The following is a 15,360-nucleotide window of genomic DNA, read 5'->3' on the forward strand; positions in this document are numbered from 1 at the left end:
GGGGGGAAGGGGTTATTGCTTAATGTTTGGCATGGTGAACATGTTCTGGAAATGGGTAGTACGATGGTTGCATGACATTGTGAATGTATTTGATCCTATTGAATTATACCTTTAAATATGGTTAAAATGTTAAATTTTATGTTATGTATGTTTTACAATTTAAAAAAGTTAGGTTTTTTGAGGCATGAAATGATAGCTGCAAAAGATGTTCAATCTTAGCTCATTGCTGCTGCCCCAGGTGTGTGTGCATAGGAGGTTATGTAAGGGACGCTCAACTCACAACACATGATCTGACAAAGTACAAGTGTATATTCATGGGAACGAGGGAAAAGATAAAACTTTTGAAATGATAGTGAAAATCTGACATAAATATAGGCGATGCCTGGAACACTCTTCACTGGCCCTTTTGCCTGGTTGACTCCTGGGTTCCATAACACTTCTTTTGGAGGACCTTATAGGGCAGCATCTTTCAAACTTCACTGTGCATAAGAATCACCTGGGGACCTTGTTAAAACTGCAAATTCTCATTCAGTAGATCTGAAGTGAAGCTCTAGCGGCATTTCTAACAAGTTCCCAGGTGATGCTGACACTATAGACCCACAGACTATACTGGGGGGCTGTGTAAATTTAGTCTTCCTTTTCCTTTTTTTTTTTTTGGAGACAGAGTCTCACTCTGTCGCCCAGCTGGACTGCAGTGGCACGATCTCGGCTCACTGTAACCTCTGCCTCCTGGGTTCAAGCGATTCTCCTGCCTCAGCCTTGCGAGTAGTTGGGACTACAGGCGCCCGCCACCACGCCCGGCTAATTTTTGTATTTTTAGTAGAAATGGGGTTTCACCACGTTGGCCAGGCTGGTCTTGAACTCCCGATCTCAGGTGATCCTCCTGCCTCGGCATCCCAAAGTGCTGGGATTACAGGCGTGAGCCACTGCGCCCGGCTAAATTTAGTCTTTCTTAGTTCACCATTATATCCTTATGTCCAGCAAGGCGATTAGCACATAGGAGGTGCTTAATAAATATTTATTGAATGAATGAAGTATTTAAGATTGGTGTAGGAGGTTCACACACTTTGCGAAGTTGCCTCATGCTCTGTAGAATAAGGATAGTAGTACTAAATTATTTCTGACCTTACCACCTTGCTGTGTAAACTCTAATCTTTGAAATAGTGCCCGTAGACACGTGGATTGTGATGAACCCTGGTATTCAAGCCTGAAGAAGCCTTGCTGTGGTCTACAATCCTTGGAAACAAATTCTCTCCAGCCAAGGAGGGAGCGGAGTGCAAGGAAACTGCTGGTGTGGGAATTTCCAGATTTTGGTGCCTGAGTAATTGCTACCTTGGCCTCCTCCAAATCAAAGAAATTAACAGCTTGTTAAACAGAGTGTGTGTGGAGGTTCGTTAACCTAAAATCCACGCATTTAATAATATTGCCATTATTTACTATTATCGTTTACGATGATGATAACGACACTGGCAGTTGAGCGATGAAGTAGGTGGGGAAGTTGGGGGAGGGGAGAGAGGGTGTGAGACAGCCGGAGAAAGAGGAACTACAACTCCCAGAATGCACCGGGAAAGCCCACGCCGCAGCGGCGCCCCACCCATCTCGGCGTCCAGGCCCGCCCCCTCCGATGACGTCACCACTGTGACGTCACGGCGCCCAGAGCGAGGCTGGGGTAGGGAGGCCGACTGAGCAGGAGTCGTCCGCTTGTAGTGGAGGCTGCTAGGAGCCGGTCAGAGGGTGAGTGGGAAACAGGCGAGCGAGCCAGAGCAGGCAGGAGGGAGCGTCGCGCGGCGCAGAGGAGCGCCGGGGCCGGGCCGCGGCGGAACCACAGCCAGAGAGGGGCTGCCCGAGCCGGGCGCCGCGGGGTCCCCACCCCCACCCGGCCGGACAGTGCCCGGTGTTCCCCCGTGCGGGGGGCGGCGGCGGCGGCTGACGGGACCGCCGGGACCGCGGGGGTGTTGCCACCTCCACCGAGGAGCCGGCGCGGCCGCGGGCTCCTCAGAGCCGGGGCCCGGGGCCCGTGACAGACGGGCCGAGGAAGGGAGAGAGGCGGCGGCGGGGAGGCGGCGGCGACACCATGTCATCTCCCAGTCCGGGCAAGAGGCGGATGGACACAGACGTGGTCAAGCTGTATCCTTCGTGGAGGGGAATTCGGGATGTGTGTGGGGGGCGGTGTGGGGATGCCCAGGGCACCCCCGAAACCACTGCAAAGGCCCTGGGGCACTCCAGGCCACTGTCCGAGACTCCCCTCCTCCCCCAGTGCCTACGGCGGCTCCTTGGCACCTCCCAGGGGCCGAGAGCCTTTTCAGCTCGCCTTTTTCCCGCAGCACCCCGAAATACGCGTTGCTGCTCGCTCTTCCTGTATCCCCACAGCCCGTGACTTTCCTTCGCGACGTTTGGACTCCCTGACGGCCTTATTTCTTTTTGCAGGACCAGTCGCCTCACTCTCTACCACCGAGCCCATCTTCAGGGTTTCTCTCTCCTGTGTGCTCGCTCTGGATTGAGGGACTCAAGGCAGAAATTCCCGAGAGGGAAGCCTTTCTCCCTTCCTTGAGATGCCCCCATTTCCTCCAACCACAATGCTGCTTGAACTGGGGTCATTCAAGCGACCTCTTTTATCCCTAATTCCTTTCTATATTAGGAAGAGAGTCGCCTGCTCAGGGCCCCCTCTTCTAAGAAAGAGCTCTGTGTGTTTTCAGTCAGTCCCTCCTGTTAAGCTTTCTGGTCCCCGGGAGAACCCTACTGTTTTCCTTTCCACTGACAAAGCCCGTCCCACCCATAGTTGTATGTGATGAAGACCCTTGGGCCCTCCAGCAAGCCACCCTCCATGTTGTGGGTATGACAGCCGGGGAAAGAGGAGCTCCTGGACAAAATAGTCCCTGGACTGGCCACTTGGGCAAAACTTCCTCTGTGAGGGTCAGCTTCTTGGGGGAATACTTGCCCTGATGTCGCCAAGTGACACCCTTTATTTTCTGCCCCCTCCCCCCAACTTTGTGCACTCTGGAGGCTGCAGTGGGAAAGCCATAACTGATAAGAGCTCTTCAGGCAGTGGTTTTGGTTGAAGTCCAGACTGATTATTTAAGGACCAGCTAGAGAAATTCGCGAAGGTTCCTGTGACAAATGGAGAATTTGTTTTTTGAAGGGTAATTTAGAGGGTGGGGGTAGCCCAGAGTTCTGAACAGCTAGTCCTTGGGGAGGGGGGAAAGTGGGGGCTTAGGGGGTGGTAGTGTGGAACACGGTTTAAAAGTCCTGTCTCCTGTTTCTCTCCCTTCTCCCCATCCCCCCACCGTTTCCCCCTGTTGCAGGGTTTTGTTTATATAACTCAAGTTGTTTGGCTAAATTCTTCAGGTGAATTCCTTTTTTCTTCCTTTTACTTGTTGCTGTTTTTGATTGTTTTACTTCTTTGTAGAGGTCAGTGATTATTGTCAAAAAATTCAGTTAGGGAATTTGCTGAAGTTTTAAAAAAGTAGTTTTTGCATATGGTTTGGCAATGGGGGATGGGAGGGAAGTTGTCTGGGCAAGATATTTTTAAAAAAATAATCTTTTCAGAAATAAGGTGTTTTTCTCCTTGCTCAGGGAAAACTTGGCTAGAAATTAGGAGCAGTAGATAGACTTCTAAGTTTGTGGTTTGGAGTTTAGAATTTTTTGGGGGTGGGAGATTAGAGCGGAGCAACTAATAAAGTATAGCGTACCTAATATATGTTCAGGCACAAGTGAAATCAACTCTTTATGAGCTGTTTGTGGCTGTGATTGTTTTGTAAATGTGTGAATGATACCAGTAATGTTGGCTTTTCATAAGGCTGCAGGAAAACTTGTAACTGACTGTGTGTACATTTTAGACAAAGCAGTTTCAGGTTTTATTTTTGTTTAGAAACTAGGAAATGACATGGTGGCAGAATCTGATTTATTTTTATCTTGAATTGAGAGTTACTGTCACACCTAATGCGAATTTCTACCTAATGTTTAATTGGGATGGAGTGGGGAGATAGAATTCCAGCTGTTTGTGATCATTGTCAGAGTCTCAAATTATGTACATAGACATATTTTTAAAAGATTGAGGATAAAGAGGGGGGCCTAACTTGACCTGATGCCTTTTCCATACAGTGCCTTTTGTTCATTTAGTAGTTGTGGCATCTAGAATGATTACCGCATTTAGGAGTCGGGGTGTGGGGGGTGGAGAGGGAGAGGAAAACAGACAAAGAACAGCAGGGTGTCTTTTTTTTTCTCCCCCTAAGTGGCTTATTTCATAGCTTATTTTTAGTAGAAGATGAAGAAAGGCAAAGATGCATTGGCCTTCTGTTCTTTCCCCACCTTCCTTCCTTTCTGACAAAAGAAAGCAGAGGCGCTTTAAAATTGTAGATCTGAGATAGGAGGATAACAGTTTTAAGATTTAAAAGCCAGAGGTTATCTTTGTTTCGTGTTTATTTTCTGGTATAACGGAGTTTGGAAGTTAAAATGTTTCGGATTTCCTTTTGTGTGTGTTGTGTAGGTGAGAGATTTTGTGTCCTCCTTTCTCTGTTGAATTCACAGATCAGTAGGCCCAAATGGAGCCAACAATTTTTGAGTAAGGTATATTTAGCAGAAAATTTAAGGAAAAATTCCCCAACCCTCTCTACTAAAATGAGTACAATTGTGTGAAAAGGCTGGGGGTTGAGAAAGATGGTGGAGAGGAAGTAGGAAGAAAAGGTCTGAAGGAATGCACTTCTTGCCCCCCAGTGTCCCTTGATGATTTCTTTGGTGTGGGGAGTGATAGCTGGTTTCCTTGCAGTCTCCTGTTTCAGCCCATTTTTGGATGTCTCCTAGCGTAATTATACCACCACAATTTACAGCCTAGCAGGGAACCTATATAGTAGAAAAGTAGCAGTGTGGGGGTAGGGAGAGAAGAGGATGTGTAACTAATTGGCCGCTGCCTTCCACCACCTCGCTTGGTTCTTTTGGAGACACTGTCTCTGGTTGTTGTTTGGAGTCAGTGATATTTCTTTTGTGACGGGTTGGTAGGAGGAGAGCTGACTCCCAAGTTATGCAGGGAGTGAGTGTTTTGCACCAATGCACTTAATAATCTGCTGGGTGATTATGTTCTGAAACTCTGACTCATTCATTGTTTCTCTTCTGATCCTTTGCTCAGGGTTGTGCAAACCTCCCCAGGAGCCTAGAAACTGATTTACATGACTTTTGGATCCTTTAGGAATGTGTCCCAATAAAAAAACCTTGCAGTTAGCCCAGATCCTATGGAATGGTCTCGAATAGTGCAGCCATTTGTTTGCAAAGTCAGGTAGGTTGGTGATCTGTGCTGCCCAGAGCCTGGCAACCTTTGAGGTTTCCACCTCCAACCAGCTGATTATTTAGATTGTCTGAGAGCTGGGGCTCTGGTGACCTTAAAGCGTGATTTGCCCTAAAGGAATATCGGTTTAAGTTCTCCCTGGTGGAGGAACAAACAGCTCAGATTACACGGGTTTCCTTGTTGGTGGGGGTTACTCGTCTCACCCTGTTGCACAGCCCTGGTGATCCTTTCATCTGTGAACCAGTGGCCCCTGCTGAAGGCTAGAGCTGCTTGTTTTGGAAAAGCGTATGCAGGCAAAAGGCCGCAGGCACCGCTCCTCAGCGCTCATTGGCCGCCCTGTTACTACCCGGAAAAGGAGGAGGGGAGGAGCTACCAAACAGCTGATGGAGTGTGTGACAAGAGAGTGTGTTTATATACAAAAGAGGTGGGGGCTGGGGAGGTCCTCTGAGTGGTGTTACAGGAACAAGTGTGTTTTCGAGGGGTAAAAAGAGGAGAGGAAAACCTGACCTGTTAGAGTACAAGAAACGTTTAGAAAAATTAAGGCTAAATCAGAAAAGTAGATCAGATAATAATGGGGACTGGCATATACCATATGTACAATTTTGTAACTTATAATACCAAGAGTTTTCAATGATTCTTTTCAGAGGGAGTACAATAATAAAGTAGGAAACACCCCTTTATTTATTTTTAATTTTGTAGAGACCGAGGTCTGACTAGGTTGCCAGGCTGGCCTCCCAACTTCTGGCCTCAAATCTTACTCCTGCCTTGGCCTTCCAGAGTGCTGGAATTACAGGTGTGAGCCCAGTGCACCTGGCCCAGGGCATGCCACTTTAAATGCACTTAACTGACTCATTTACAGGGATTCCAAAGTATGGCAGAAATGTCAGCTTCCCTTAAAGCATCAAGAGTGATAGAAAGGGACAGCGTCTTACACTAAATCCATTAGCAGCCTGAGTTAATTTTACAGAATTGCTGGTGTCTGCTTTAGGGTTTCAGAGGCTTTCTGTAACAAATTCAAAACCTCAGATGTTGCTGAGTGTGATGGCTCACACCTGTAATCCCAGCATTTTGGGAGGCTGAGGCAGGAGGATCATCTTAAGTGTAGGAGTTTGAGGGTCCAGTGAGCTAAGATCATGACACTGCACTCATGCCTGGACAACAGAGCAAGACTCTCTCAATTAAAAAAAAAAGCTGGCACGGTGGCTCATGCCTGCAATCCCAGCACTTTGGGAGGCCAAGGCAGGTAGATCACCTAAGGTCAGGAGTTCAAGACAAGCCTGGCCAACACGGCGAAAAGCTGTATGTACTTGTACCAAAAATATAAAAAATCAGCTAGGCGTGATGGTGCGGACTTGTAGTCCCAGCTCCTTGGGAGGCTGAGTCACGAGAATCTCTTGAACCCGGGAGGCAGAGGTGGTGGTGAGCCGAAATTGCACCACTGCACTCCAACCTGGACAATAGAACAAGACTCTTATCTCAAAAAAAAAAAAAAAAAGAAAAGAAAAATCCTCATATGTTGGGGTACCTGCTTTGTGCCAGCATGGTGCTGGGAGTTTAGTAGTGAAAAATTCAGCATGGGTGGTCATGGTGCTTATGCAATTAGTTAAAACTTTTTTTAGTTAGAGAGGACAGGCTGTGGTTAGGTCATTGGTGTGTGTAGTGCCTTTTTGAGTAACTTGCATTTACTCTTAGAGTGGACTTTTCAAGGAATAGAAAGATGAAAAAGTGAATTTTGTGTGTTAGGATGTATATGGGGATCTGTACACCTGTTTAAAAAATTACAAAACTAAAATATTAAAATATGTAGCCATTTGTCATTGACTTAACTTTGGTATTTTGCTGTTAATCAGTAGTTATTCTATCCCTAAGTTAGTAGTCTTTGTTATTCTTTAATTTGTGTTCAGAGTGTAGACAATTCCGTAATCTTTTAACTAGTTCCAGTGTCAATTGGGAACCTGTGGTTTGCCTCTTTATTTCCTGTGGCCTCTGTTTTAGCGAGATGATGAGATGTAAGTTGGCACAGCTTTATGGTCTTCAAGCTAAAAGTTAAAGATTTGGCAACTCGCAGTGTTCTGAATTTGTCTTCCCTGCCTAGATTTTGGTGACAAATATAACATACTGATACTTATTTTGGTTAGGCAGGAACCTACATGAGTAAGCATTCACAGCTTCAGAACCTGATTCCTGCAGTGCAGTTCTAGTAAATTACACACAAGCATAAAAATTCAGCTTTTTGGGAAAAAAAGTATTTTGCAGATGTGACCCATAAAAGTCCCTCCTGTATTTGTGTATGTGTGTTAGAACAACCTAGATTTGTTGGTTTTTTTAGTGGTGCAATTTTCTTAGCCCGTTGACCTGCATTTTATAGATATATTTAAAATTTGGTGTTCTTTTCAGCCTTAACAGATTTGATGGTTCCAAGAATCATTGGATTTTTAGGCATGTAATCCAGACCTTACATTACATTGTAATGTTTGCAATGTAACAACTTTTTACCTGTAGACCTACAGAGTGTACCTGTTAGTAAAATACTTAAAAGAACTTAGTTGGATTTCAAAAGTAAAAAGATAATTGAGGAAAACATAGGTTACAAGAAGGAAATCTAGTCACCTGTAATCCTACCCTTTAAACAGTAGTTCTCAAACTTTAATAATCACCTGGAGAGTTTGTTAAAACAGCTTACTGCATCCCACTCCTGGAGTTTTCTAATTCATTGGGTCTAGGGTGGGGTCTAAGAAGTTCCCAGATGATGCTCCTGGTCCAGGACCACTGTTTAAGAACTACTGACCTTAAATGTTAACCTTATGGCTTTTTTCCTATGTCTTTTATTCTCCCCGGGATATATTGTTTTCAACCTGTTGATCGTACTGTATGCGTCTGCCCTGTTTTTGCTTAATATTTTTGCAATTGTTTTTCCCAGTTAAAGATAATGACTAGAGGCCGGGTGCGGTGGCTTACGCCTGTAATCCCAGCACTTTGGGAGGCTGAGGCAGGCAGATCACAAGGTCAGGAGATGGAGACCATCCTGGCTAACATAGTGAAACCCCATTTCTATTAAAAATACAAAAAAAAAAAAAAAAAAATTAGCCCGGCATGGTATCGTAGGCACCTGTAGTCCCAGCTACTCGGGAGGCTGAGGCAGGAGAATGGAGTGAAGGTGGGAGGTAGAGCTTACAGTGAGCCTACATCACGCCACTGCACTCCAGCCTGGGCCACAGAGCGAGACTCGGTCTCAAAAAAAAAAAATAATGACTAGTCTGGGCACAGTAGCTCATGCCTGTACTTCCAGCACTTTGGGAGGCTGAGGCGGGCAGATCACCTGAGGTCGGGAATTTGAGACTAGCCTGACTAACATGGAGAAACCCCGTGTTTACTAAAAAATACAAAATTAGTCGGGCGTGGTGGCACATGCCTCTAATCCCAGCTACTGGGGAGGTTGAGGCAGGAGAATCAATTCGTTTGAACCTGGAAGGCAGAGGCTGCGGTGAGATGAGATCGTGCCATTGCACTCCAGCCTGGGCAACAAGAGCAAAACTCCATCTCAAAAAAAAAAAAAGAATAGCTCATGTAATATGCCATCCCATGACTGTGCCATCTATATAATTCTTTGCCATTTTTCTCTGATGAATAAGATTGAAATTAACATCTTTGTGCATAGGCTTTTCTTTGGGTTATTTCTGTTTTCACGAAATGGAATTCTAGATCAAAGAAGGTAAACATTTGAATTAAAATATTTAATTAAAAATCTCAGAGCCCTACACTCAGCAGGCTCTTGTTTTGTTGTGTTGTGTTTTAGTTGGTATCGTTTTGGCACTGAAATAGCCTGGCATAGTGATTAAAGATGAATTCTAATTTCCTCTTTGTTTAAACTTTGATGTTTTTTCTGCTAATGGTGATCCTCAATTTAGGCATACTTTTGTATTCTCAGAGTGCATACTGCAAGTCGGTAGGTTAAATGTATTTATGAGCGGATACATCTGACTAACAGGAGCTGTAGAATTAGTTTTGGCATCTTGGATTCTTTTTCCTTTTGTTTATTGAGGTATAATTGACATACAGTTAACTGTACATATTTAAAGTGATATGTTTGATAAGTTTTAATGTTATGTATCACCCATGAAGCTTATCCTTATCAAGATAGTAGACATAGTCATCTTCCCCCAAAGTTTCTTGTGCCCTTTGTAATCTTTCCCTCCTTCCCCTCCAACCACTGATCTCATTTCTGTCGCTGTAGATTATTTTACATTTTCTAGAATTGTATATATAAGTGGAATCATTTAGTACGTACTCTTTTTGTGTGGGTTCTTTCACTCATTCTGAGATTCACCCATGTTCATTTTTTTTTTAATTGCTGAGTAGTATTCTATTATATGGATATACCACAATTTGTTTATGCATTCACCTCTTATGCTTGGTGGCATTTGGGTTATTTCCAGTTTCGGGCTATTGCAAGTAAAGTTGCTATGAACATTGTGTGGACATACGCTTTTTTTTTCTCTTGGCTAAGCTAGATAGATCATGTGGTAGGGTTTGCGTGTGTGTGTGTGTGTGCACGTGTGCGTGTGTGTTTTGAGATAGGATTTCACTCTATTGCCCAGGATTTCATGGTGTGATCTCAGCTCACTGCAGCGTTGGCCACTTGCCTGGCTAGTTTATTTTTCTTGTAGAGAGGAGGTCTTACTGTTGGCCAGGCTGGTCTCAAATTCCTGGGCTTAAGTGATCCTCTGGCCTCAGCCTCCCAAAGTGCTGGGATTACAGATGTACGCTGCTGTGCCTAGCCATGTTTAACAGGTAGTTTGAGTTGAATGTTTACTGATGATGATCCATATTTCAACCCCAATAAAATTGTGACAACTGTTGTTTCACTTGAGTGTTTTTTGGTTTTTTTTTTTTTTGTGACGGAGTCTTGTTCTGTCACCCAGGCTGGAGTGCAGTGGCGCGATCTCGGCTCACTGCAAGCTCCGCCTCCTGGGTTCACGCCATTCTCTTGCCTCAGCCTCACGAGTAGCTGGGACTACAGGCACCTGCCACCAAGCCCGGCTAATTTTTTGTATTTTTTTTTAGTAGTGATGGAGTTTCACCATGTTAGCCAGGATGGTCTCCATCTTCTAACCTCGTGATCCACCCGCCTCAGCCTCCCAAACTTCTGGGATTACAGGCGTGAGCCACAGTGCCTGGCCTCACTTGTGTATTTTTAAGGAATCATGTTAAATTACATGCTCTTAAAGCACTGATTTTTTAAAAATTATTAACCTTATTTTATAGTATATGAATTTTGTTAATTTTTTAATCAATAAAACGGATTTTATCTTACCACAATGATTGTGATACCTTTCACTTGAATAATGATTTAAACACTTTATCTAACTTTTTTTATTTTTAAAGACAGAGTCAGTCTCGCTCTATTGCCCAGACTAGAGTGCAGTGACACGATCTCGGCTCTCTGCAACCTCTGCCTCCTGAGTTCCAGCAATTCTCCTGCCTCAGCCTCCTGAGTAGCTGGGATTACAGGGGCCTGCTACCACACCCGGCTAATTTTTATATTTTTCATTAGAGACAGGGTTTTGCCATGTTGGCCAGGTTGGTCTTGAACTCTTGACCTCAGATAATCCACCTGCCTCTGCCTCCCAAAGTGCTGGGATTACAGGTGTGAAACACGACACCTGGCCAATCTGGGTTTTTTGTTTTTTTTTTTATGGAGTCTGGCTCTGTTGCCCAGGCTAGACTAGAGTGCAGTGGTGCGATTTCAACTCACTGCAACTTCTGCCTCCCGGCGCCTAGCCTAAAGCATTGATTTCCAGCTGAATTTGGTCACAGCTTATTTGGTAGCTGCTCTTCTCTCACCACCCCCATTTGAAATTAGTGAATTAAATTTTTATTGTGAAATATTTTTGTTAGCCTGAGCAACATGGCAAAAGCCTATTTCTACCAAAAAAGATAAAAAATTAACCAGGTATGGTGATATGCACCTGTAATCCCAGCTACTCTGGGAGCTGAGGCAGAAGGATCGCTTGAGCCCAGGAGGCAGAGGTTGTGGTGAGTTGAGATCATGCCACTACACTGTAGCCTGGGTGACAGGACAAGGCCGTCTCAAAAAAAAATGTTTTGTGGCCCTTTGTAATTACACTTTAGGAATCTGACCCAGTGTGGTGGCTCAGGCCTGTAATCCTTGCACCTTGGGAGGCTGAGGTGGGCAGATCACCTGTCAAGAGTTCAAGACCAACCTGGCCAACATGGCGAAACCCCATTTCTAGCAAAAATACAAAAACTAGCTGGGTGTGGTGGTACACACCTGTAATCCCAGATACTCGGGAGGCTGAGGCAGGACGATTGCTTGAACCTGGGAGGCGGAGGTTGCAGTGACCCGAGATTGTGCAACTGCACTCCAGCCCGGGGGACAGAGCAAGACTCCATCTCAAAAAAACAAAAACCATATTACACTTCAGGATCATAGTCACAAACAACTATTTCATTTTTATATTTGCTTGTAGGACTCTAGCACACTTTTCGTTGATGGTATTCTTCTCTTTGTAAAGTATTGATAAGATTTTTTTTTTAAACATTTCTTTAGCATTTCTAGTGAAGTTTACAGCAGTTGATAAATATTTCTGGAGCACTCTGTTAAAGTCTGAATAATATCTTCAATTTTCACATGGAATAAACTTACATGAAATGAACTAATAGCAGCAACTCAGTGACAGAAGGGGAAACAGACTGTAAGACTTAGGGTATCCTTTGATATCATGCTTTCCTGGAATGTGTGTGTGTGTGTGTGAGACGGAGTTTCACTCTTGTTACCCAGGCTGGAGTGCAATGGCATGATCTCGACTCACTGCAACCTCTGCCTCCCAGGTTCAAGTGATTCTCCTGCCTCAGCCTCCTGAGTAGCTGGGATTACATGCATGTGCCACCACGCCTGGCTAATTTTTTATTTTTAATAGAGAGGTGATCCCCCCGTCTCGGCCTCCCAAAGCGTTGGGATTATAGGCGTGAGCCACCACGCCCAACCTGGAGTTTTTTGAAGATTTATTTATTTATTTTTTTGAGACAGGGTCTCACATTGTCACCTATGCTGGAGTGCAGTGGTGTGATCACAGCTCACTGCAGCCTCGAACTTTCGGATTCTGAACTCAATCCTCCTGCTTCAACCTCCCGAGTAGCTGGGACTATAGGCATGTGTCACCACACCTGGCTTATTTTTATATTTTTCGTAGAGATGGGGTCGTGCCATGTTGGCCAGGCTGGTCTCCAACTCCTGGGCTCAGGCAATCTGGCTGCCTTGGGCCTCCCAAAGTGCAAGGATTACAGTTGTGAGCCACTGCGCCTGGCCTTAAGTTAATTTTTAATGAAATGGTGTTTAAAATTTTTTTTGGCATCTTAAGAGTTATTTGATAGGTTATTGGACACTGCCATAATAAAATTAGATATTGATTTGTAATAGTTGTTATTACATTCTTTCTGATAAATTATAAACAATTTATCTTATGGATGTTTACATGTGTGTTGCTAAAAAAAAAAAAAAATTAAATCTGGATTCAGTGGCCCATGCCTGTAATCTCACCACTTTGGGAGGAGTGCTTGAGCTCAGGAGACTGAGGGTGCAGTGGGCCATGATTATGCCACTGCACTCCAGCCTGGACAACAGAGTGAGACCCTGTCTCAAAAAAATTAGTATTACTGACAGCTGGAACTTTTAGTTTGGCTAACAAAGATATGATCTGGCTTGTACCTGTTTTTAGTTTGGAGCAATGATAGTATGTTTGGTGAGTAGACTGTTTTGGTATTCAGACACAGGGATGGTGCCCTGAGCATATAAATTCCAGTGTATTGGCCAGGCGCAGTGGCTCATGCCTGTAATCCTAGCACTTTGGGAGGCTGAGGCGGGCTGATTGCTTGAGCTCAGGAGTTCGAGACCAGCCTGGGCAACGTGAAACCCTGTCTCTACTAAAATACAAAAAATTAGCTGGGCGTGGTGGTGGGCGCTGTAATCCCAGCTGCTCAGGAGACTGAGGCAGGAGAATTGCTTGAACCTGGGAGGCAGAGGTTGCAGTGAGCTGAGATTGTGCCGTTGTACTTCAGCCTGGGCAACAGAGTGTGACTCCGTCTCAAAAAGAAAAAAAAAAAAAAGATTCCAGTTTGTTATTTTCTAATTGCCGAAGTGTAATTCAAGTGCATTGTAGGAACTTTTGAAAACACAGTAGTCTGTTGAGAGGCTGTTGTTGCATTAGTGGTTCTCAACTGGGTATCACATTTGAGAAGAATTAAGTTTTTGGGGGCCCAGGTACTATGGTTATTGTAATTTCTTCTGTGTACCTCACCAGATGCTTGGGGAAGGTGTCTGGTTGTTTATAGGCTGGTGCTCGTGGGGGTATCTGCCCATGCCCAGTAGAACCCAAATCCTCAAGGGCCCAGGGAAGCCCCACATGGCAGCCATATGCTTATGTGGGAAGAAGGATCCTTTTTGCCTCTCCCTGCTTTGTAGGTATCTAGGATGTTAGGTAGGCAGTGTGAATAGTTGCTGCTGATCTTCTGACCTGTTCCTGCAGAGAAGTCAGGGAGGACTAGGTAGCCCTTGTGGAGGGAGAGGTTTGGCTGGACTTTGCCATTCTCTGGAAGACTTTGTCATTCTCTGGAAGACAGGCATGGTTGGTGGGTCTGTCAGTGGTAGCACTTGAAGGGTCCATATTTAGGATATCAATTAATTGGGAATGGAATCTTTGTCTTTGATTCAATCTCCTGGTTTCTAACTTTTAAACCATTTTTAGGGAAGCATTCTGTGTGAAGGTAGGAGATACTCCCTACATACAAAATCATGTTGTTAATGTTGTGAATTATGCATTTTCTTTTTAATATTAGGCAAATTTTTTTTCATATGTCAAGTTTTTATCATGTACACTTTTCAAGGCATTTTGGATTATAAAATCTTACTTGAGATAATATAAATAGAAAACTAGATACGGAGTACATGCCTGGTTCGTGTTACCTCAGAAGCAGTTGTGCTGCCACTTAGCCTAGCAAAAAGTAAATTTAGTTGTTTTGTCCAAAGGGTGCCAGTATAACTTTGGTGATCTGGATTTTGCTTTTCTTTCTTTCTTTCTTTCTTTCTTTTTTTTTCTGTTTTTTTTTTGAGGCGGAGTGTTACTTTGTCACCCAGGCTGGAAAGCAGTGGCTTGATTTCAGCTCACTGCAGTCTCCGCCTCCCGGGTTCAAGCGATTCTCCTGCCTCAGCCTCCCAAGTAGCTGGGATTGCAGGCACACGCCACCATGCCTGGCTAATTTTTTGTATCTTTAGTAGAGACGAGGTTTCACCATGTTGGCCAGACTAGTCTCAAACTCCTGACCTCGTGATCCACCCGCCTTGGCCTCCCAAAGGGCTGGGATTACAGGCCTGAGCCACCGTGCCCGGCCTGGATTTTGCTTTTTAATTTGATGATTATATTGTATAGACAGTTTCTGGAAAGTTGATTAATTTAAAAATTCAAAATTTGGTTGGGCATTTCCGTCGCAGCATTTGTATGTAGAAGGTTGATTGGTTAGAGTCATATCAATAAGAGATCACCCAAGTGTAATATAGTTGGATATAATGTTTTCATGGTCTTACTGCTGGATGTTTACTACCCTTTTGCTGTTCTTTGAATCTAAACCTGTAAATAAATTAGTGATTCTCCTTGGCAGCAAAGCTTGGAACTGCGTAACTCTTTTAATTTTATTCCAAAAGAAACTGGGTAACAAATGCTCACTTTCGCTAGTTGCAGTGGCTCACTCCTGTAGTCCCAGCTACTGGGATGGCTGAAGCAGGAGGATTGCTTGAGTCCAAGGCTGTAGTGTACAATGATTGCGTCTCCGAATAGCCACTGCATTCTCCCACCTGAGCGCTATAGTGAGACCCTGTCTCTAAAAATAAAAAAACAAAAACAGTCACTTTTATATGGCCTTTGGTTCTTACAGCTATAAATTGTACTTGATCAGATCATTAATTCAAACTAGAGGCAGGGCGTGGTGGCTCTCGCCTGTAATTGCAGCTCTTTGGGAGGCCAAGGCAGATGGATCATCTGAGGTCAGGAGTTCAAGACCAGCCTGGC

The 15,360-nt window shown here is 44.5% G+C and overlaps 1 protein-coding gene across 6 annotated transcripts in view; it reads left to right on the plus strand.

Moving 5' to 3' along the window:
• The first annotated feature begins 1,640 nt into the window (after nucleotides 1–1,640).
• The window catches only part of UBE2H (ubiquitin-conjugating enzyme E2H), a 119,423-nt gene continuing 105,703 nt past the window's right edge, over nucleotides 1,641–15,360 (plus strand). For 3 of the 6 annotated variants that reach the window (XM_011995871.1, XM_011995873.1, XM_011995874.1), the window contains exon 1: nucleotides 1,641–2,127. In XM_011995871.1, the coding sequence (XP_011851261.1) occupies nucleotides 2,075–2,127 (53 nt within the window). In that variant the 5' untranslated portion in view covers nucleotides 1,641–2,074. Of the gene's footprint in view, nucleotides 2,128–3,295; nucleotides 3,346–5,522; nucleotides 5,667–15,360 lie in introns of those variants that run through there. The other 3 variants (XM_011995870.1, XM_011995876.1, XM_011995875.1) reach the window with 3 other exon arrangements.

The sequence above is a fragment of the Mandrillus leucophaeus genome, unplaced genomic scaffold, assembly GCF_000951045.1.
Source record: "Mandrillus leucophaeus isolate KB7577 unplaced genomic scaffold, Mleu.le_1.0 Scaffold5, whole genome shotgun sequence".
Taxonomy (NCBI): domain Eukaryota; kingdom Metazoa; phylum Chordata; class Mammalia; order Primates; family Cercopithecidae; genus Mandrillus; species Mandrillus leucophaeus.